Source organism: Oryza brachyantha, chromosome 3 (assembly GCF_000231095.2).
Source record: "Oryza brachyantha chromosome 3, ObraRS2, whole genome shotgun sequence".
NCBI lineage: Eukaryota > Viridiplantae > Streptophyta > Magnoliopsida > Poales > Poaceae > Oryza > Oryza brachyantha.
The window spans coordinates 25,185,137-25,208,803 of record NC_023165.2 but is presented as its reverse complement, the minus strand read 5'-3'; the positions used below and the strand labels follow the sequence as shown (position 1 = coordinate 25,208,803).

At 47.5% G+C, this 23,667-nt stretch overlaps 4 protein-coding genes across 5 annotated transcripts; 3 read left to right on the top strand and 1 right to left on the bottom strand.

The window, feature by feature from the left end:
* Window positions 1-236: 236 nt before the first annotated feature.
* On the bottom strand, window positions 237-1,709 carry LOC102714715 (protein LIFEGUARD 2-like). The gene is made up of 2 exons (XM_006650510.3): window positions 1,287-1,709; window positions 237-1,177 (listed from the first exon to the last, which is right to left on the bottom strand). Exons 1-2 carry the CDS (start codon window positions 1,549-1,551, stop codon window positions 696-698), a joined length of 747 nt encoding a protein of 248 aa, XP_006650573.2. The 5' UTR covers window positions 1,552-1,709; the 3' UTR covers window positions 237-695.
* An 11,024-nt stretch (window positions 1,710-12,733) lies between these two features.
* On the top strand, window positions 12,734-14,962 carry LOC121053873 (protein ECERIFERUM 26-like). The gene is made up of 2 exons (XM_040522191.1): window positions 12,734-13,319; window positions 13,725-14,962. Exons 1-2 carry the CDS (start codon window positions 12,816-12,818, stop codon window positions 14,616-14,618), a joined length of 1,398 nt encoding a protein of 465 aa, XP_040378125.1. The 5' UTR covers window positions 12,734-12,815; the 3' UTR covers window positions 14,619-14,962.
* A 2,150-nt stretch (window positions 14,963-17,112) lies between these two features.
* Window positions 17,113-18,923, top strand: LOC102712245 (scopoletin glucosyltransferase-like). The gene has a single exon (XM_006651748.3). The coding sequence runs from the start codon at window positions 17,141-17,143 to the stop codon at window positions 18,614-18,616; it is 1,476 nt and encodes a 491-aa protein (XP_006651811.2). The 5' UTR covers window positions 17,113-17,140; the 3' UTR covers window positions 18,617-18,923.
* Window positions 18,924-20,502: 1,579 nt separating this feature from the next.
* Window positions 20,503-23,405, top strand: LOC102711963 (heat stress transcription factor A-2a-like). 2 transcript variants are annotated; one of them, XM_040522210.1, is made up of 3 exons: window positions 20,503-21,553; window positions 21,632-22,440; window positions 23,034-23,405. In XM_040522210.1, exons 1-2 carry the CDS (start codon window positions 21,221-21,223, stop codon window positions 22,403-22,405), a joined length of 1,107 nt encoding a protein of 368 aa, XP_040378144.1. In that variant the 5' UTR covers window positions 20,503-21,220; the 3' UTR covers window positions 22,406-22,440; window positions 23,034-23,405. The 2 variants fall into 2 exon arrangements, with proteins under 2 accessions (XP_040378144.1, XP_040378143.1); XM_040522209.1 differs by lacking the exon at window positions 23,034-23,405 and having other exon boundaries at window positions 20,507-21,553; window positions 21,632-22,979.
* Window positions 23,406-23,667: the final 262 nt, after the last annotated feature.

Genomic DNA, 23,667 nt, shown 5'->3' with positions numbered 1-23,667 from the left:
GTAGGGGACCCCGAAACAGAAGAAGACCCCCGCGTTAACCGAACAGAGGTACCCTGAGATCGCGATTCGTGTGCTTCACTTGAGAATTTTTCTACCGGCTTACCAAAATTTAAATTGTGAGTTAATTTTAAGATTTTTTTATATTTTATTTTTATTTTTTAGCGGTTATCTTTAAATCATTATACGTATGTATATAAAAATTTTATTTATAAATATATATAGATGACTCCTTCCACTTTACATGTTTACTCTAGGTTAACTCCTTTACGTCTTTACTCTAGGTTAACTCTAGATGGTTACATAAGTACGGATTCTTCCCTTTAGGACATAAGCAAAATAGATACACACTTGGCACGTACGTGTTCAGTGCACGTTAGCCGTACACGCATCCAAACGTACACGCCACGTGGAAGGCATGCACTCAAAGCAAATTACTACCACCTCGCCATTTCATTTTCACCCACCGATCTCTCTCAGTAGCAGAGACCAAAAGCAGAGTAATAAATACTTATACTCTGTTTCATTTCATTTCGTTTCTTTGATCCATTCTGCCATCATACAAGCAAGCAAACAAAAATCAGCGAATTATTTTTACAGATTGGGCCGGCACAACTCACGAGCAAAAGGAAGGAAGCGCATACATCAGAGCTAGCTTAAATAATAGTAAGAGATACCAGATACACAGCAACACGAATTCACGATTCGGATGCCCTGAAGAGGGTGAGGAGGGAGAGGAAGAGGTTGATGACGTCGAGGTAGAGCGCGACGGCGGCCCAGACGTACTCGTCGTAGGAGTACCTCTTGATGAGGTTGTCGGTGTCGTAGACGATGTAGCCGCAGAACACGATCGCCGCCAGCGCGCCGTAGACCATCATCGACACCCTCCCCAGCGGGAAGAAGATCTGGATCAGCGCGAACACCATGAGGATCATGACGGCGGCGAACAGGAACGGGCCCAGGAAGCTGAAGTCGTGGCCGCGCCTCGCCGCCCAGAACGTGTACGCCGTCAGGCTCACCACCACCACCGCCGTCAGGATCGCCGACTCCAGGATCACCTCCCCCTTGGTGAACGCGCAGGTGAGGCCCACGGCGAAGCTGATCGCTACCGTGAAGAGCCCCAGAAGCAGCAGGTTCACCGGGTGGCGCTGGTAGTAGTAGTAGTAGAGCGGGCACAGCACTGCATCCATTGATCGAAATGGAGATCGATCGATGAGATTTCAGGCAAATTGATTGATTAACCAGAATGGAAGAATCGACTTGGGTTTGAGGAGCAAGTGCGCGCTCACCGATGAAGGGGAGGATGATGAGGAAGATGTAGAGGCCGAAGCCGCCGGAGGTGGAGACGAAGAAGAGCGCGACGGGGCGGACGTAGACGACGACGGAGGCGACGGCGACGGTCAGCAGCATCTGGATGGAGAGGATGGTGTACACCTTCCGTATGAAGGCCCACCGCAGCTGCGGGCTCTCCAGCATCATCGGGTACAGCGGCCGCGCCGCCATCCCCGTCTCCGCTTCATACTCGGGCCCCTTCGGCGGCGGCCGGAAATACATCCTCTCTCTCTCTCTCTCGACCGCGACGGCACTACCAAGGATGGATGTTCGCCTCCTCCTCCTCTCGGTGATCGCGCCGGCGAGGTTTGCCTGCCTTCTCCGATCTCCTCTCCGAGAGCGGACGCGGTGGCGATGGCTGGAGCGGCGGGTGGGGAGAAGCTTTCTTTTAAGGCGGCGGACGAGCGGTGGAGAGGAGGAGGGCGCGAGAGAGGAAGTGAAGGTTCCGGAGGGTTCAGGCGGTTGGGTCCGTTTGACCCTGCCATGTGGGGCCCACACGGGGAGGGCGGGTGTGGGGGCCTGACCCTTCTAGCGCTGTCCCGCCGCCGTTCCGTTCCGTTCCGTTTTCTGGTGGCGTCTGGAGGGGGAGAGATTTGTGCGTTGCTTTTGCTTCGTGACGGGGGTTATCGTCGTGCCTCGTGCGTTCGCGCTGGTTTTCCGTGGCAGGACACAAGCCACGGTTCTATGCTGAATTTGCTGCTATGGTGGGGTTTCCAAAGGGAGAAGCAAAGCATGAACGTTAGTTAGCTAAGCTTAGCTATCGACAGGAATGGTAGATGGTTTGCAGCAGTAAAAATGTGCTGTGCCGTCATGTTGTCTGCAGTACTTGTGATTTCTTCTTGCTTTTCGGAACAACAATGGTTTGCGGCAGGAATGAGACCAGTTTGACATAGGATGGCTGTCACGCTCAGACATTTACGTCAAATTTCTGAACAATGGCATGTATTAAATCTCGGTCCAGGAATCAGTCCGAGTATACACTATGATAAATTAATACATAGTTTCACGACTTAAAAACAAATAAAAACACTTATCTATCGAAATGCAGCGGAAAAAGAAAAACAAGACTAGACCATCTAATCTTCAGCTTCAGCTGGCGATAACGGCTCCACACCACAGGCATTCTCGACGGCGGACTGAACCTTACTTTAACCTTGGAAACAATCTTCTTCTGAATTCTGACTCAACAAGTAAAGCTAGCGATAACGGCTTCACACCACAGGCATTCTCTGGCACTTGCTCTGGTGGGGGAAAAATTAAGCAAAGCTGAGTACAAACCACCGTACTCAACAAGTAACACCCAAGAGAGGAGAATAATGAATGCAATAGGGTAACAAGGATAGGCTAAGGTTAACTTGCACAAAAGCTGCAGTTATTTAGCAAAGCAATAAATAAAATAGACCGAATAAAAAGTAAAGTACATTTAAAATAATCATCCACTGTTCAATGTTACACCACGTTGCAACAGGCCCAAACCACTGTCCAATGTTATACCACACTGCAACAGGGTCAACCCTCTGTCCAACGTTACACCACGTTACGACAGACCCAAACCACTGCCAATGTTACACCATGTTGCGCAGGGTCAAACCATTTCCAAGATTAATCAAGTTATAAAAGGTTCAACTAATCCCAGTGAATCTGTCAGTTCGCCCAATAACCGTGGGCACGACTATTCGAATAGTTTTACTCTACAGAGGTGTACAACTTTACCCACAAGACATGGCTCCCAAGCATGTTACCATGCCCCAACGTATCACCACGATACCTCAGTACAGAAACCATGATAAGACCTTTCACCTAACCCTCCCTAGACAATCACACCGCACTTCAGGTTTCACCCCCTCCTTTACACCAAGTCGGGCAGTCCCCTCTTGTGCCTTGGTGAATCCGGAAGCAGCAGAGGCTTTCGTTACACCACGATTGCCCGTCCATACTCCATCACGCTCACTCTTGCCTTGGTACGTCGAATAGGGATAAGCTAGATTACGAGTCTCACCTTGCCTATTCTGGCTTGTGGTTAGTACGTGTAAGACTTCCAGGGTTTCCTGAGAATCGGTCCTTAACTGACATGGGCACGACTCTCAAAACCATGCACCCATAGCCCACTATAAGCAATATTTTAGTTATTATTAATCCACATCGGGAGATTAATAATGATTACAACCATTAAAGGTCTATCAAAGTGTAACAGTAATTAAATGATAATTGGTGAGCTAGTTGAACTAAGCATGGCTAAGCATTGACTAACCCTAATTCTAGTCAAATGAACCCTGGGGTGACAATAATAATGAGTGGGAATCAACGGATATATAAAGGTAAATGCCCAATAGGTCAATAAAGTAAATACCTTTGAATACAATGCATGTTTGAATGTAAAAGCGGGGGATTTTATAATCAAAGGTTCAATATGATCAAAGAAGGTGCCACTTGCCTTGCTGAGACCCACGAGGAACTTCTGCGACAACTTCGGGAACGAACGGCACTGCGACGGGGTCAAAACCTACGACAAACAAGGCAAAACAAACAAAAACAGACTATAAAACTACTGAAACAGAGAAAGAAACTATTTTTAATGGATTCTTGGTATTTTTCTAGATTTAATGAAACTTGAATGGACCTAAACGGAGACTAGATGAATTAGCTATGAATTTTAGAACATTAATTGTGTTTTTAAATTAAACAGGAAACCTTAATGATTTATTGCGCAATTAATTGGAGGAGCTGACGTCAGCAAGGAGAGAGAGGGAATGCTGACGGACGGGGCCCACTGGTCAGTGGCACGATAGAGGGGAAGGGAGTATGACAAGTTGGCCCGGGGAGGAGAGGAGAGAGTGAAAGGAGGGGGTGGCTGACGGGTGGACCCCGTTGGGAAGGGAGAGAGAGAGGGCAGGGTGTTCGGCTGGTAAGCAGGCCCCGCGAGAAGGAGAGAGGGGCAGCCGACGGCTGGCGAGTGGGACCCACTCGTCAGTGGCCCAGAGCAGAGGAGGGAGGGGAGAGCTCGGCCGAGAGGGGAAGACGGCACCGGCGGCGAGCGAACGGCAACGGCGACGACCGACGGCGCGAGGGCGACGACGGCGACGGCGTCGGCCGGCGACTGGAGGGCAATGACGGTGACGGCGGCGATCGACGCAAGGCAACGGGCGGCGGCGCACAGTGTCGGGGCGATGGCGACGGCGCACGGGAGGTGGAGGCGGGCGCCGGCTGTGGCGGCACGGCGACCGTGCGGCGACGGCGAGGCGAAGGCAATGGCGCTGGGGCGGTGCGTCGGCGGCAGCGAACGGCGCGCGCGTGCGACGGCGACACGGGCGTCGGTGGCGGCGACCGAAGAGGGGAAAGGGGAAGGAGAGAGGAAGGGAGATGCTCACCGGCGAAGGCGAAGGCAAGGGGAAGCACGGCGAGGACGAGGCGAAGGTGATGACGCGGTCCCGCGGGAACGACCGGCAGCGAGGCGCGGACGGCGGCGCGTTGGCGACGACGTCAAGCGCGGCGGCAACGAGGGCGAGGAGGTGACGAGGGCGCTCGGGTGTCCTCCGGCGGCGTTGGGGGCGGCGGAAGGTCGGCGAGACGGCGGAACAGGGGGTGACAGCCGACGGCGAGGGTGGCGAGGCGCAAGCGGCGAGATCGACTGCGGCGGCGAAGTGATGCGGCACAGCGGCGGCTCGGGTCGGACGGGGAAAAGCGGTGGCGGCGCTCGGGAGAGGGGGATTTATAGGGAAAGGTGGCGCGGTTAGGGCGGCGAAGTAGTTGGAGACCGAGTCGGCGACGAGGCGGACTCGGCGGCGGCGGTTGCGGCGACGCGGCGAAGGCGGGGCGGAGGCGGACTCGGGCGCGGCCGGCGCAGCGGGGTGTGGTCGCTGACAGGCGGGCCCCGCCTATCAGTGGCGCGAGGAAGGAGGGAGGATGGACTCTGCGGGCGAGCAGGCGAGCTGGGCTGAGGTGGTGGCCCAGGAGAGAGGGAGGAGGCGCGCGCGGGAGAGCTACCGGCTCGGCTGGGCCGGCCTAGAGGGGCGGAAAGATGGGCCAGCTCGGCTGGGCCGGCCCGGGAAGGAAGAGGGTAAAAAAAGGAAAAGAAAAAGAGAGAAGAGGAAAATTGGACTTCGGCCCAATTTGAGGAGGAAGGGAAAAAGAAAGGAAAAAAAGGCGGAAAAAGGAAAGCCCCACTTTTACCAAATTTTAAATTAATTTGTTTGGCCAAATTTTATAGTCTGTAATTGAAGTTTGAATTCCGTTAATCGATTTACGAACCTCGATTTAATTAAATTAATTCCTTTAGAGGGATTTTTTCCTGAGTTAATTAAGTCAATTATTATTTACGGATTTCTTTTACGAATTTAGGCTTGGGAGAAAACTCTGGGCGTGACAATGACGATGGTCATGGATGTTGTGTACACTAGTTAAGAAGGTACTGAGAACTCCTACCACCGTCAGTGTCATCTTTACGCAGTTGATGCTTATAAACTAAAATTTAAAATTTTAATCTTAAATTTAAAGTAAGTTTATGATTTTTCTATCGTAGTTTATTTTCTAATATTGATTTTTAGATCGCTAAAAATATGTATATAAGAGTTTTATTTTAGAACATTTCCCAATATAACAATTTGCGACCTAATTTTTGGCTCTCTTTTAGGAATGCTATAACAGCCTGCAAATTAAGTAGAACAGTTTTTTAAGGTGCCCAAACGATGGTGAGTTATCTATTAATTTGGATCCAGTGAAACAAAAATATGTAAGGTTGTAATAGAATCTTGAATCATGTACTATGTTAAATAGATAAATTAATAACTATATCTTACCAAAATTTTAAATAAAATATTTTATACATTTAGAAAAATATATCTTAAAATTTAAATTTTACTATGGTACCATCGAAACAGTTACTGTTAAAGTACCGTAACCGTGTCCGGACTCCGGAGCAGAGACGTCCATGGTCCTGTCGGAAACTCTTGAGATTTGAGATGGGTTTTAGTTGTTTTAGCCCGTATTTATGTTGCCTAATCAATATTTTGTCGAAATTTGAGATGGGTTTGCCTTTCATGTGATTAAAATTTATCAAAAATGATAATAAAAATAAAGAAACCCATTACTTTCAGCATGTGTGGATGCGAACATCCGATTCGTGGAATCGTGGTGGGTAGGGATCGTTTAGATCAAGCAGCTTCTGGATACCGGTGCTCAGTGGCTCGAAAATATTCGGGTGTTCTAACCTCTTATACAAATGACTTATGGAAAAACTTATAACATATTGAAACTGTACTATATTTTAAAGATGGATCTAACCATATCACAATTCCAAAGTTGAGTGAAAACAACTAATTAAAGAGAAATTAACAATCAAATTTTAAGCAAAACACTAAATAAAGACCAGCAATTAAAATGTGATGGAAAATCTCAAAATCAACTTCAATTTTAAGTTATAAATTTAAATTTTAGTCTATAAGTAGAAGTATAAGCGAAAAGATAAGGTTGGATGTGGAAAACAGTGACAAATTATGGCTGGCAACTAAATATGCCCAAAATCTTATGGCACGGTATTATCTGTGTACAATTTCAACTAGAAAACACCAGCAACCTTGTCTTTTCGCTTCTATTTAAGCTTATAAGCCAAAATTTAATTTTATAACCTCAAATTTAGAGTTGATTTGAGAGTTTTTTTATCATAGTTATTTTTTATCCTTCGCTTTTAGATTGCTATGAAGAATTATATAAGAGTTTTATTTACAAATTATTTCACTTGTAAATATGTCGTTTCATTTATTCCCTTAAGAAATCCAAACGATGATCACTCAAATATACTAGCAATATACCCGTGCTAAAACTACGATCTAATTTACAATTTAATAATGTAAATAAATGTTGACGTCGAAAATGCGATCCGACGCGTCACACACGAAGGTCTGGGAGTCTCTTAGACAGCTCCAGTGCAGGACATAAATTCTTAGAAGATACGTGGGCGTGCCAGTCAGTTTGATCCTGCAACTGACAAAATAAACAGTAAAGCAAGCCGATCGGCTATCGAGCCGATAGGTAACAAAATATTCAGCCGATCGAATGTTGATGCTGTAATGGTTAGCCGATAGGATGAACGATCGGCTGTAAAAAGCATGGATCGGTTAGAAACACCAATAGAAATAGACTTGAAATAAATATTAGACCAACGTAATCCGTCAAGTTACTTATTAATCTCAGTCGATCGGACAAGCCCCTATAACCAGATCAAAGTAGACATACAGAGATTGGACTTAACCAAGACAGTATGCAGTCGAACATGATATGATTATAGAAAATATAAAGATCGATAAGACTAACAAATAAACCGACGAATTACTTGGAATAAACAATGAATCATATATTACGATCGGCTAAAACCAATTTGCACGTAATTCTCATAAGCCGATGCAACATAAATAACTGTTGATCTAACTAAATCAAGCCGATTGGTATAAAAACAATGCAGCAAGGCAATCGGTTGCTTTATAGATGTAAATATGATAAACTTGTAGATCGGCAAAATTCATCGGCTATAGACGGCGGACAAACAACCAAGATCTATAAAATACCAAGCCCAGATTGCTAAGAATAATCATAGAAGATCGGACCCAACCGAGACAGTTCAAGATTAAACCTATCAATGTCAGGACATATACTAAACAGATCTAGATTGCTATCAAGCCAATGAGCCGATGTCTAGTAACTTATCGGCTGGTACTCCGATAAAACAATGAGTAAAATACATCAATCTGATATAAACCATCTGACAAACACAATTTACTAGATCAGACCTAATCGAGACAGTACTAGATTGAATATGTCAAATAGCAAATATCAAACCAACATAGATCGCCCATAGTGGTCGACCAGATCAACTCAAAACACGAAAGTGATATAAGTTAAAACTGATACGATAACTAGCAATCGCGCAACTAGATTAGAAGATCAGACTGAACCGAGACAGTTCTAATCTAGTCGAACGATTACCGTGGCCCGGCGAAACGTAGGACTTACCCTCCATCGGAGATCGAGACGATGCAGCCCCATGTCAGGTGCCAAGTTCCGCCGGAGTTAAAACCTCAGTTAGGAGGATGGCGATGCGCCGAAAAAAGTTGATCTAATTGATTGGTAGATGATAAACAATAATTCCGGGCATACATATTTATACCCTCGGGTTTAGACTAGGCCGTGTTGGACACGATATACAACTCCTAATAAATAAAAAGAGATAACAAACTCCTAGATAGATTCTATCTCTAACACACATGTCCCGATTGGACTCTAACAACCTTAGAGATAAAATAAAAATCCTAACTAACTCTAATTAACAGATAAATTTACGCCGCCAAGCCTTGGTCTTTACGATTCCTTCTTGAATTCGGTCTCTTCCGGATAAAATATTTATCGGCAATTGCACATTTCCTTATCCGAATCCAATACGGAAATTTACTAAATTTTGGTTTTAACAATAAGATATTATAAATTCATTTAATGCAATCATATATAAACCAAACATTCTAATTTGTTTGTCTATCAAGCATTTGTTAATTTGATTATTTAAACAAACTCTGATAAAATAGTAGCAAACTACAGGTTAACAGTGGCTATTATAGCTTTGCATAATTAATTATATGTTGGACCATATCGTAATAAATTAAGAGTTTTCAAGTTTGAATATAATTGCAGAACCTGTAATTACTAATTTTAGAATTACTACAATATCAACAAATTGCTTAGATAATTTTAATATACTGCAAGGATAATTGATACATTAATTTCATAATCACTACAGTATCAAGTTCTATTACAAGGATAATTTTAATTTAATAATTTATTCAAATTATCTTATATGTTTTGGTGATTTCTGGTCGGAGGCAAGCAAGTGGAGATGGGCAGCAAGCTAGGTCACCAACCACGAATGCAAAGTTAAAATCGTAGGAGAGGTGTGTCGTGTAGGTCTCGATGTTGAGTGGAGCTAGTCGTTTAGCTCAGCATCTAGCAGCACACATCGAGCAGAGATCACCATTGAGCAGTACATGGCGTCATGAGAACAACAGCGGCTTGTGGACGCGTTGAGTGTTTCTCATGGCGACATAAACAGATGCATCTATGGGTGACATTGAACTCCCATCGTATTTTTTATTATATTACCGTTTCTGCTTACATGATGTGATAATATTTTCACCTCTAACATTTCAGTATGTGAGAATAATATATGAAGAATAACATTTATCTACCCATTAGCACAAGATTGTTAAGTTTGCTGCAGTAATTCTTTCAGGAAATCAAGTTTAGTGACATTGAAGCTCTTCTGCGCAGTCTATCTCACAAAACTACTTATGTGTCAATACGCTCAGAGTGTTGCACGTTGCCACTATCACTGACGATGAAAGATCGGGTTCCAATTGATGTGGCTCTTTTCGGCATCATATTGAAGCTAAGGAGTCTAATATACAATTCATCGGTACATACACTTATCCTTACAGGTATTATAGTATGTGTGGCACTTGTACTTGTCTACTTACTCTCTAGAAAAGAACCAACTCAGTTATAGTTTACTAAAACTCTATAACTTTTCTGCCCATAGATCTTATCATTTTTGGCAACATCATATAAGTGTATACAAAAATTTAAATTTTAGAGCTTAAGTGTGAAGTTAATTTTGTGTTTCTTTATTATATTTTATTTTACAACATTTGCTTTGAGAACAACAAGAATACATGTTAATATCGGTTAAAATGTTGTTTTGATTCATTTATGCTGATGTGTTGATCATTTTTCGGCTCGGATACTAATTAAAATCCTCAGGCTCATTTATAGAGTGGGTAAATCTATAGAGTGAGATAAACTACTGTTCTCATAAAAAATCCTTTAAAAATTTGCTCAAAAATCTGTTTGAAAACTTGATTCTTTACAAATAAAATTGTGCTTCAAAAATTATAAAGCAATTTGTAGAAAAATTTCCGAACGCATTACAAAAAGACAAACAAAAATAAACACATTTATATTGCAGAAAATAAATTTGCAAAAAAAATTAAATAAACAATATCTGTCAAGAATTCACGAAAAGAAAATACAAGAAGAGGAAAGATTACAACGCGGAATAATTAAAAAACTATTACAAACTAAAAGTTCATCTCTCGTGAACTAGACTCTCATACTCTCTCTCATTTTTCTCTCCCAAGTGCAATTAATATCACTAGACCTCACCCCTCTTTTTATATGGTGAAGACGCCATGCAAAAGGTCCAAAATAAACCTAGCTAGGGTGTTATCCAACCTAGTCTATTTTTAAGCCCTTAGATCTTATCTCAATGGTCTCTAAACAACTCCATCATCAAGCATATGGATGGGCACAAGAACCAACTCATCCACATGAGAATATGAGATCACCAAACTTTAGTCACTATTCCAAGTTGGTCCCACCATGAGCCACCACGTGTCCCTATGAATCTCGCGTGCATGCCTCCATGACGCACCACACAAGCAGCCATGCACTAAACCGTACTGCTTCTTTTTTTTCTTCCCTAATTTTCTCCATCAATTTCTATCACTTCCACACCATGTGAAGCTCGTCGTGAAATCATCCCTTCGCGGTGTCCGTCCAACGTGCGTCACCTTGGATCCAAACTTGTCACTTGGCTGGCATACTGGATCTCTCCATACGTCAACTCCTTCACAAGTTTAATCCATGTTCGACTGTTGACCAAGGTTGACCTCCTAGGTACCTGACGTTCGTCCCACCTTGTCACATGGCATCGTGACCGCTCTAAACCTCCGCTCCTCTCCGAGCGTAGTCCCGATACACACATAGACCAAACAAGTTGTTCTGGGTACATATGTTGCAACATGATCCACGTTAGTCGCAAAATCACACTCACAGTCTACCAATTTTCCATCTGCAATTTTACATCACAAATAGTACCAAAACATAGTTGGCCCTTCAGATATTATCTGCGGTCGTAGCTTTGTTGATGCTTCAAGTACTCAAGATGGATCGGGAGTTGTCTAATGAGGAAACTGACAGGATGGGATAAGACAATACTCTCAAAACTCAAGTTAATACAAGTCCTGAAGTCATTTGAGATGGGTGAGGGGACAGAATGCTTTCTGGCTGAGACAACATGATGGCTGAGTTGGAGAATTTGTGTTTGGGTTTTATTTACTTGATTGATGAGCTCCTACTTCCCAACTGTTCAACTTCAGAAAGAAATTCATTCTATCACAAAGCGTGAGCATTATCTTTCCAAGTTGTTCTTATATATGCTTGGAGCATCTTTGTTTCCTTATCAATTAGTGAAATTATTGTTTTAGGAAAGGAGAGTATTACCAGTACCCAGCAGCTTTAATGGATCAAATTTTACAAGTTTGGGTACCATATGTGTTCTTCATAGCACTATCCATTGAAGTTTGGGTGCAATTCAAGCATTGTGAGACTATTACCAGAACACTGATATATAGGTCCACATTGCTTGAATAGTTGAATTGCTAATCTTGTAAAAACTCTTAGTCTGATGTTATCTATAAATAAATCAAGTTGTTATTTTCATGATTCCTGCTTAATGTGCTTACTCCTTGTTCCATATGTTTTCAGTATGCTGTTAAAGAAGCAGAGAAGACCCTTGTTCCAATCCCTTGGTGACATGGAATGGCCATCCAATTTCATTAAGATTGTAATAGCATTTACAAGGATGATTAAAAACTCAGCTTATGCACTGAACCCGACAGAGGCCTGGGAATCAAGAGGCCCTCGCTACGACAAGCAGCCAGGTCGATGTCGTGGCCGAGTGCCTGGCGCGTAGCATGCCTCTTGCAGGCTTCTCATTTGAAAGTTGTCAAATAATATATTTACAAACGAAAAATAATTTATGAATAAAATTTTTATATACGTGTTGTTAGTGATCCAAGAAACAAAGGTTAAAAAATAAACTATGCTAAAATAATCTAATCAACTCTAAATTTAAGATTAAAAATTTAAAATTTAGTTTATAAATATAAAGAAAAGAAGAAAAAAAGATGATGCGCTTGTTCCCTTTTCCCCTCCAACCCCATGCTCGCATCTAGAAGCCCATATAACGGTGGAAAAATTGCAAGCTCTGTGAGCAGAAGTTCTGAAACAAACAAAACAAAAGAGTCACCAAATTTCAACTACTACGAGAGTGTAATTAGTGATTGAGATTTGAGAGCATATAAGCCCATGACGACATCTTTTATCCTCTGCACCGCCTGTCTACCGACTAACTGGCCCTTGACATCCGCCGATCCAATGAGACGACGCCACGTGTCCCGAGAATTCAAAAAGTTAGTTAATGCGCTCAACTACCAGCAGCTAAACCCCGCCAACCTTGGCTTCCCGCCATTAATTTCTGTCGCCTATTTATGCTCCCCCATCCTCCGCTTGATTCTTCCCCGCAACCAACCGATCCAAGATTTCCTTCTCCACCGTCGTGAATCTTCTCTCCTTGTAACGTGCTACCTCGTGCGGCGGCTCGGACGATGCCGACGGCGGCGGCGATGGCCGGGGGGATGGCGACGGGGCCCGGCAGCCGCGTGACGCGGTACGCCAAGTCGACGGCGGCGTCGGTGACGCCGGTGCGGCCGGGGAAGACGCACGCGCTGTCGGCGCTGGACAACGCCATGGAGCGCCACGCGGTGCACGTGGTGCTCTACTGCCGCGCCGCGCCGGGAATCGAGCGGGACCTGCTCAAGGAGTCGCTGTCGGAGGTGCTGTCGCAGTACCCGGCCATGACCGGCCGCCTCACGCGCGCCGGCGACGGCGCCGGCGCCGCCGAATGCGGAGAGGGGAGCGGCGGGGCCGCCACCGCGCAGCACGGGTGGGTCGTGAAGTGCAACGACGCCGGCGTGCGCACGGTGGACGCCAGGGCGGCGGCCACGCTCGACGAGTGGCTCGCCACGGCGTCCGGCGAGGAGGAGATGGACCTCGCCTACTTCGAGCCCATGGGTCCCGACCCCTACATCTGGTCTCCCTTCTACGTACAGGTGACCACTTACCATTAAATCCTTAATCAATTGTTAACCAGAATACTTATCTCACTTCGTGTGTTTGGTCAGAGACTCAGAGTAGGTGAGCTAATTACTGGTAGCTAAACCTTGAAGATGATAGATCATCTTATCCATTTCTTCATCGCTGCTAAAGCATTCATGTCGCAAACTTACAATTCCAGAATCAATTAATGTCGTCCGGTTAGTTGGCTGCTTGGAGGATAGAACAGTACTCCTGCGTCTCTCCGGCCAGCATCCATTTCCTGTCAATTGAATGCGTCACATGGATTTGCCTTCCATTAGCTCAAATTAGCAGCAGTTGGTACATTTTTACGGGTTAGTTTTTACGGCTATGGACGGATCGATTCTGAAATTGTGTGAGCTTGTGATGTGCGCGTGCAGCTGACGGAGTTCACGGACAAATCGTACGCGCTGGGGCTGAGCTGCACCCACCTGCACAACGACCCCACCGCCGCCGTGCTCTTCGTCAAGGCCTGGGCCGCCGCGCACCGCCGGGACAGCCCCTACCCGCCGTTCCTCCACTCGCCGGCGCTTGCCGTCAAGTCCGCCGCGCCGCCGCCGGAGCAGCCGCTGCTCGCGGCCAAGTGCAGGAGCTCCCCGGACACCGGCGCCAGCGCTGCAGTCGGGATGTCGTCCGCCACGTTCCGCTTCTCTGCGGAGGCGATGCGCGCGCTGCTCTCCTCCGTCGAGCCGGGCACCACCCCGTTCGCGGCGCTCGCCGCGCTCTTCTGGCTCCGCGTCGCCGGCGGCGCGGCCGGGGAGCGGGAGCTGACGCTCGCGCTGGACTTCCGCAAGCGGATGCAGGCGCCGCTGCCGACGGGGTACTACGGCACCGCCGTGCACTTCGCGCCCGCGCGTGCCGACCTGTCGTCGGGGCTGGCGGCCGTGGCGGCCGCGGTGGACCGGCGAGCGGGCGCCCTGTCGGAGGAGGAGCTCTGGCCCGCCATGGAGTGGCTGCACGCGCGCCAGGCTGCCGGCGGCGAGCCGTTCCAGATGTACGGGCCGGAGCTGACGTGCATGGCGCTCGACCACGTCCCGCTCTACGGCGCGGAGTTCGTGGCCGGGGCGCCGCCGGTGCGCGCGGCTTGCCGCGTCGGCGAGGTGGCCGGCGAGGGGCTCGTGGTCGTCCTGCCGTCGGCCGAGGGCGAGGCCGCGAGGGACGTGGTGGTGACGCTGCCGGCTGAGGCGACGGCCAGGATCTGCCACGACGGCGAGGTGCTCCGGTACGGCGCCGACGTGGTGTTCGGCCCAAAGCCGGAGACGCAGGCCTCGTAGGATGTCAAGCCCACGCAAGAACTCCATCGACCCATGGGCTTCCTTGTGCTTTTGCTTAATTTGTTGCGATGTGGCTTTCAAGAGTTCAGTTTAAACGGTTGATGTACCCGGGGGGTTTGATGGTCGATGTTTCTTTCGCTGTATTCCTTTCTAATGCATTTCCTAGCCATAACAGGTCATATGTTTTATTTTGTGGTAATAAATTGGTCGAATTGGATTCAATTATGATTGTATCACCCTGTATCAAGATTTCAAGCAGAGAAATGGGGTACCTTTTATAACTGTCTCATAATGTAATTGTCCGGGATTCTCGTGGGAAGCTCAGATTTAGTTGTGATGGTAGCTGAAGCATAATGGTTGTTGGTCTTCGTCTCCATCTTTTCGTTTTTTTTATACTTATAAATCAAATTTGAATTTTCTAACTTTAAATTTGCATTTGATTTTGGAGGGGCTTTTTATCGTAGTTTCTTTTCTAACATTGGGTTTATCACTAAAAACATATATATAAAAGTTTTATTTATAAATTATTTTTTATTTGTAAATATATTTTTTCGCTTATTAGTGCAAATATCTTGTCATCCGTAGTTGTGATAGTAGTTTTGTTCTTTCCTGACGGAAGGTGAAAGATTTTCTGTTTTTTATAGCTATTTAATAGTATAAATGATATAATTAATTATTACACTGTTAAAAATAAGTTGATGAAATTCTATATACAAATATTTAAAAACATGGTCTATCAGTTAAAAAATGTGCATGTAAAATCTTATGAAAAAACTAAGAAAAATGTGAGAAAAGGAATACAATCTTAGTGTGTGTGTATATGAAGCTGACGAGCATGTGGTTCTTTCTTATGAATTACTGCTACATGCACCCCCTATATTTTTGTTTCTACTGATACATATAAGCCAAAATTTTAACTTTTAATCTTAAATTCTGAGTTGATTTTGGGATCTTTTTATTTTTAGTCTTGGTTTTTAGATCAATATATATATATATATATAATTTTTATTTATGAATTATTTTTGTTTATAAATATATCGTTTGGTTTTTTCGATGAAGCCACCCGTATGGTTGCTTGAGGTAGATGAACGAGCAGTTGGCCAGTTGCACAATTCGCTCTCCAAAAATTTTATCCATTTTCTCCTTCTGGTACAAGATCAGAAAGTCAGAGGTTCTAAATACCTGCTCTCCTCGCAATGGAGACGCCGCGACGATAAAACTAAAGGAACAAATGAAGTGGACTCTTGTGGTTCATTTGATTTACTTGATTTAAATGGGACCGATACCTAATTAAACGTAGCAGAAACACCGTCCGATATTTTACTACTTTTGATTCCCAGTCGAGTCTGAAAACTAAAATTACCTCTGTTGTGTAGTTCGAAAAGCAATGCCCAAAATACAGAAGCAGCCATGCAATGCAGCCTGCGAAAAATGTATCCTTCACCCTGATAGCTTTAGCCAAAATCAGCAAATGAGCTGCTGCTACTGAATGAAGCGTAAAGTGTGATGGTTCTACTGGAGCAAATCTTCAGAGCTTTCGGAGACCAAAAGACGCGTTGGGCCCCAAAGAGATATTCCACGGAAGGTTCAGTGCTTCGCCTTCTTTTGCTGCTTCCCGAAATAAACGTGATTTGTTTGGTCACTAATGACATGTGCCACATTGGGGCTTGGTGTCTCTGATTGCTACCTGTGTCCTCCAAAGTTCAAACATGACGGCACTAAACGTGTCTTATCTGTGCAATTATGTTTATGTCGTTTTGAATCAGTGTAGCCTATACCATACGAGCAAATGCATTACGTACCTCACGGCCAAGTTGGTAACTGGTTAGGCACTACATCCGTTTAACGACGTAGGATTTTATAGTATTATTTAGATTTATATAAGTTCAATTAATCTAGATATTTATAAAAATATATATTGAGAAAAAGATAAATATAGACATAGCCAAATATCTTATAATATAAAATAAATTGAGTAAAAACATTTATACTAATAAAACTCAGTTATGGTGCCAGCAATTCACGGTAAGGAGTTTATTCTATTTTGTCCATTACAAGAAAGACTTACACTTATATATACAAGTTCGCCTCGTAACACACGTGGAAAGAGATAGAGTACCAACAAATCTCCATTTTTTTTAGTCTCGACCGGTGGCAAATCACTCATGATCATTAACATGTTTTATTTGAGGAAAAAAAGAACAACAAAAACTGGCATATCTTCTTTTCCACACAGAAAAACCAACGTTGTAAAGAGGCCACAAACTGCCCTGAGAGTTTTGCCAAAACCATAAAAAAATACTAAGCTAAAGATACGATATTTCCAAAAAGCCAAGGTGATTTGGGATATTTGGGACGCACCGTTCCTTTGGCCACATGCGGATGCCATCGCCGACCAAGTCACTCGTAACAACCCGAGGCACACGTGACGCTCTCCCGGCTAATTTTAGGCGGCAGTGGGGGTGTGACCACGCGCCGATTTAAACCCGGTCACTGGTGCGTTTCGCTGCTCGCCCATCGCCATGGCCGACGCGGTGGGTGGTGGTGGTGGTGGTGATCGGCGGCGGCGGCGGCTGAGGGTGTTCTTCCTGCCGTTCTTCGCCAAGGGCCACCTGATCCCGATGGCCGACCTGGCGTGCCGCATGGCGGCGGCGAGGCCCGACGCGGTGGAGGCCACCGTGGTCGTGACGCCCGCCAACGCCGCGCTGATCGCCACCACGGTGACCCGCGCCGCGGCCAGGGGGCACGCCGTCGGCGTGCTGTGCTACCCGTTCCCGGACGTCGGGATGGAGAGCGGGGTGGAGTGCCTCGGCGTCGCGGCCGCGCACGACGCCTGGCGGGTGTACCGCGCCGTCGACCTGTCGCAGCCCATCCACGAGGCGCTGCTCCTCGAGCACCGCCCCGACGCCATCGTCGCCGACGTGCCGTTCTGGTGGGCCACCGAGATAGCGGCGCGGCTCGGCGTCCCGCGCCTCACGTTCAACCCCGTCGGCGTGTTCCCGCAGCTCGCGATGAACAACCTCGTCACGGTGCGCTCCGAGATCGTCCGGGGCGGCGCCGCCGCCCCGGCGGTGGCCGTGCCAGGGATGCTCGGCAGGGAGATCGTGATCCCGGCGTCCGAGCTCCCGGAATTCCTACTCGAGGACGACCAGGCCCAGCTTTCCATGTCCTGGGACCGGATCAAAGCGTCCCAGCTCGCCGGCTTCGGCGTCGTCGTCAACACCTTCGCCGACCTGGAGCAACCGTACTGCCACGAGTTCAGCCGCGTCGACGCGCGCCGCGCTTACTTCGTGGGGCCGGTCAGCATGCCGTCGGACAGCGCCGTGCACCGCGGCGGCTACGGCAACGTCGACTGCCTGAAGTGGCTGTCCACCAAGCTGAGCCGGTCCGTGGTGTTCGTCTGCTTCGGCAGCTGGGCCAACTTCTCGCCGCAGCAGGTCCGCGAGCTCGCGCTGGGGCTGGAGGCGTCGAACCAGTTCTTCCTGTGGGTGATCCGCTCCGAGGACTCGAGCGGGCGGTGGGCGCCGGAGGGGTGGGAGCAGCGCGTCGCCGGCCGCGGCATGATCGTCCGCGGCTGGGCCCCGCAGCTGGCCGTGCTCGCCCACCCCTCGGTGGGCGCCTTCGTCACGCACTGCGGCTGGAACTCCGTGCTGGAGGCGGCGGCGGCCGGCGTGCCGGTGCTGACCTGGCCGCTGGTCTTCGAGCAGTTCATCAACGAGAGGCTCGTCACCGAGGTGGTGGCGTTCGGCGCGCGCGTCTGGGACGGCGGGAAGCGCAGCGTGAGGGCCAGCGAGTCGGAGATCGTGCCGGCGCAGGCGGTCGCGCGCGCGGTGGCCGCGATCATGGCGCGCGGCGGCGACGGGGACCGGACCAGGGCCAGGGCGAGCGAGCTGGCGGACCGCGCGCGCGCCGCCGTCGGCGAGGGCGGGTCGTCGTGGCAGGACATCCACCGTCTGATCGACGATCTGACGGACGCGAGGGCCTTACGGGCGCTCTAGTTGCACCAGCTCCCCCCTCCAAATCCACTCTCATCTCGTCCGGTTGACAAGAAGAAATTGTAGCTCTGCCCTTACACGTCGCAATTTGTATCCAACTCGACAGAGTAATAATATTCAGGAATCCATTTCTGAACAGTGACTTGGATATCTATAGTTTCGACAAAGCATTCGAGTTTGCTCGGTGAAGTACCGAAGTTTCAGGTAGCAAATCGATACGTAGTATGTTTAAATTTTGGCTTATAAACAGAAGAGAAAAAATATAAAATATTTAGGTTTCACGAGGAAAGAAAACAAAAGTAAAAATACATGAGCTAAAGCTGCAAAGCCTGAAGTATCTCGATTTTTATGTCCTTCTGGCAGAATTACTCGTCCGAGATTCAAGAGCCCCTCCTGTGAGGAAACCACTCACAGTAGCAACTAGAGCGACGAACTAACTTGGTTTGTATTTCTTCGGACTCGGGCAGATGCAGATCTGCAGATGCCATGACAAATCTGCTGGGCTCCTTTTGCCGGTGGGCCGGGCTCTGCCATAGAATCTGATGGCCTTTTTGGCCCATGCAAGCAATCAGGCCTGGTTGCTACTCGAAGGCCTTTTTTTTATTTTCCAAATGCTGCACACGTGTGCCCCAACGAGGGGTGGCAATCTGGCAGGAGAAGAACAAAAAAGGATGGAATTGCGTGGCGGCGGCTGCGGGCTGCGGCGTGGCGGCCGCTGCACCGGCCCAACACACGCGCCGTCGTGGCCTCCCGGAACCTCGCAAAGCGACAGGATGGGCCGTCACCTGGTCAAGAATCCACCGGCCTTTCTTCGTCCGCACTATTCGGCCCATCTCCTCCCGTCTCCTTGGCCGCGGCCAACTAGCAGCCGCCAATTTCTCCCACCGGAAATAAATTGGGTGGACTCTGGTCCCAAATCACTTGTACAACCTTCAGTAGATAAATGACACCTGGCATAACAGCATATTACATGCACACTAGGTAGGTAGCATGCGTGGAGACTTAATTTAAGAAGAAAATTTAGGTGTTCTCGAGATCAGGGACCTTTTTTTTTTAAGTATATCGAATATTTGAACGTTAATTAGGTCTATTAAATATAGACTGATAACAAAACTAATCGTATAAATAAAGGCTATTGCATTAGACAAATTTTTTAAGCCTAATTAATCTACGATTAACAAATGTTTACTGTGGCATCACATTCGCTAATCATAGACTAATTAGGCTTAATAGATTTGTCTCGTGAAATAGTCCAGAGTATGGGTGGATTTAATATTTATAATTAGTGTCTAAATATTCGATGTGGCAGAGACTACAAAAAGTCCCTGGAAATAAACAAGGCCTGAGGAGAAAAAACAATGTGCAGAAATCAGGTGTTGCAGATTTTGCTGGACGTAGGATTTAGTAACATGTACCCGAGTCATCAATCTCTCACGGGTGCACAAATGATGATTTGGACCTAGAGTTCACCCAATTACTTCCGCCTTCCGCATTGACCAGGTCAATGTCCAAAAAATGATTGAGCGCCGTATTTAAAAAAAATAATTTAAAAATAGGACTTTTATATAGATATTTTTATCCATCTAAAAGTCCATGCTAAAAAACTAAAGTTTACTGTAAACTTAAAAATTTAAATTTTGGTCGATAACCACACGCACAAACGGAAAATACGAGATGCGAGTATGCAAGTGCCAAAGAGAAAACAATAAGATAAGGAGCCCGGGAGGGATGGGTGGGGGTGGGAGGCGGCGGCTTCCAGAACTCTCGCCCCGGGCCTTCCCGAACGTTCGCCGCCACGTCACCACGCCATCCCGGGAATGGAGCCTCCGCTTCCAGAACTGTCTCGAAACTTCGGCGCCAGCCACCCGACGGGTATATATACGGAGCGGAGGTGGGGCGCGGAAGCTAGTCCCGGTTTCGATACGAGCTTTTTTTTCTTCTTCTTCCTCCAAGCGACAGTGACTCCAGCGAGCGCTTCACCCCCGACTGAAAAAGAAATTTCAGCTGTACTTGAAGAAATCTTTCGCCTCTTTGTTTTCTGTACTTGCGTTGTACTTTCTAGTTCTTCTGGCCATCTGATTTGTCGTCTTTTTTGGAGGTGTGTGTTTAATTTGGTGTAAGCTCGCCGCTTCAACTCTCTGTTCGTCCTGCTGCTGCTGCTGCTGATTTTCTTGGCGTCAATGCGAGCTCAGGAGCTCTGCATTTTGGAATCTGGAATCGCCGTTTGTTCGGCTTGGATCTTCGTAGAGCCTTGTGTAGGAATAGCCTGATTTGGGGGTTTTGATTGGTTTGTTTTGGAAGCGTTTAGTGATAGGTCTCTTCTTTCTAATCCCCCCTCTGCTGATTTGGATGATCAAAAAAAAAATTGCCCACTGATTCTACATCACTTGTGCTATTTACATTTTGATTTAACTGTGAACTTTTTTCAGAAGCGAGGTTAAATCAGATTGAATTCGTTCGGTGGAGGGCGATAGTTTTTCAGAAGGATCGCCATTCTGACACTTGATTTTTGTCGTTTGAACCGCTTCGTTGAGTGGCTGCGCTGCTCTGTTCTTCTTGCTCTGCTAGACTGCTACTGGATTGCATTTGTTGGTTGGTGTGTTAGATATGGACCAGCTGCGCATCATTGTGAAGGAGGAGGACCTGGACTTCGCCGCAGCCACGGCGGCGGCGGCGGGGGAGGGCTCGCCGCCGTCGTGGGCGGCCGGGATGATGGAGCTGCCTCGGCCAATGGAGGGCCTCGGCGAGGCCGGCCCGCCGCCGTTCTTGAGCAAGACGTACGAGGTCGTGGACGACCCCAGCACGGACACCGTCATCTCGTGGGGGTTCGCCGGCAACAGCTTCGTCGTGTGGGACGCCAATGCGTTCGCCGCGGTGCTCCTCCCGCGCTACTTCAAGCACAGCAACTTCTCCAGCTTCGTCCGCCAGCTCAACACCTATGTGAGTCCAGCAATGGCGGAATGCGATTGTGCGGCTGGTTGTGTTTGGTGATCAATGGCTGGCGCCGTGTTCTTGCAGGGGTTCAGGAAGGTCGATCCGGACAGGTGGGAGTTCGCGAACGAGGGATTCTTGCGGGGGAAGAAGGAACTCCTGAAGACGATCAAGCGGCGCCGGCCACCGCCGACGAGCCCCCCGTCGTCGTCGTCGCAGCAGCCAGCGGCGGCGTGCCTGGAGGTGGGGCAGTTCGGGCGGGACGGCGAGGTGGACCGGCTGCAGCGTGACAAGGGCGTCCTGATCGCCGAGGTGGTGAAGCTGCGGCAGGAGCAGCAGACGACGCGCGCGCAGATGCAGGCGATGGAGGAGCGCATCTCGGCGGCGGAGCAGAGGCAGCAGCAGATGACGGTGTTCCTGGCGCGCGCCATGAAGAACCCTGGCTTCCTCCGGATGCTCGTCGACCGCCAGGGTCAGCACGGCCGGAACAGGGAGCTCGAGGACGCGCTGTCCAAGAAGCGCCGCCGCCCCATCGAGTACCTCCTCCCCCGCAACGGCGAGACCAGCGCCGCCGCCGCCAGCGAGCCCGCGGCCGGTCTGGCCAACGGCGCGGCTGAGCCGGACGGCAGCACCACCCCGCGCGGCGACGGCAGCATCAACAACCACGGCGGTGGCGGGGACACCGAGAGCTTCTGGATGCAGCTGCTGAGCCTCGGCCTGGAGGAGAAGCAGCGGGAGGACGGCAGCGCCAGCGCCCAGGATAGCAGCGGCGGCGCTGTCGTCGACGGCGACGGCGACGGCGACGACGACGACGACGTGGACGTGCTGGTGCAGAGCATATACCACCTCAGCCCCAAGTGAAGGCTCCAGAAGCTTCTGTTGCGAAGAAACGAAGGGTACGTTTCGTAGGATGACGTGGCGAACAGTAGCGAGTAGGAATGTAGGTGTAGCACGCACTTGTGTTCTTTCCGAAAGAATTTCCCCAAAAAAGCAAGATTTTTAAAGTTTTGGGGCATCTTGTCACCGACTGCAAGTGGCCAAAAGGAGATTGCGCTTGCGGATAGGGTGGGGGCAGAGGCTACTAGCCCCACTGGCGATGGAGATATCCAAGAAGTCGCGAAGCTTCTCCCGCTGGGGGAAGCTTCTAGATGTGCAGAAAGTAGTTACGGATGTTCGAGAATCTGGGAAGCTTCTAGATGTCCAGAAAGTAGCTACGGATGTTCAAGAATCTGAGAAGCTTCTGGATGTCCAGAGAGTCTAGCTCAATGACCTGGGAAGCTTCTATAAATATTTGTTATCCAAATTATCATCTACTTTGAATCATCTTTTCGTTTATACTTATGAATTAAATTAAAGTTTAATTCTAAGTTAATTTTAGATTTTCTTTGTATCTATTTTTCCTCGTAATTTGCTTTTGTATTGTTTAGAATATTTATATGTGTGTGTTTTACTTTAAAATTGTTTTTTAAACCGTTTGGCACCCCTGCAGCTACTTGCAGCTAACGTGCCCATGCTGCCGTGCACTCTGGCGATCGTGTTGGTGCTTCAATCTCCAGCAGTTCAGCTTCACTTTCTCTTCCTCTCTGAACTCTGGAACTTGAGGAGGCCCTGCTGTCTTTATCGTGGAAGGCTGCCTCCGTTTGGGAGTTCACCGACCATCTGCTGACAGTTCTCAACTTTTAGTCCTACGTGGAGTGCTTACAGGCGCTTCTTTGCCAAACTGTGCCGTGAGCGTGTCTCCCAGGCGGCCAGGCCAGCTAAAAAAAACTGCTCGTAATGTTATCCGCCGTCAGAACAAAAAAAAACTTGCTCGTAATGTTATCTAATCTAAACTTTTTGCTTATACTTATAAAATTTAAACTTTCAACCATAAAATAAATATATAGATGTTCTTATGATTTTTTCATCTTATTTTATTTTCAGTATATCTCAAGGTAGCTGTGTGTTCTCTCTCACGTAAAAAGAAAAGGTTATCTTACCTCCGGGTTATTTAGTTTCCAAAAACTTTTTTTATAAAACATCATATTGAATCTTTAGACATCTAAATAGAGTATTAACCATAGATGAAAATGAAAATTGTCTTTCGTGTTTGAATCCTGCTTTACAGTTATGAAATTTATTTT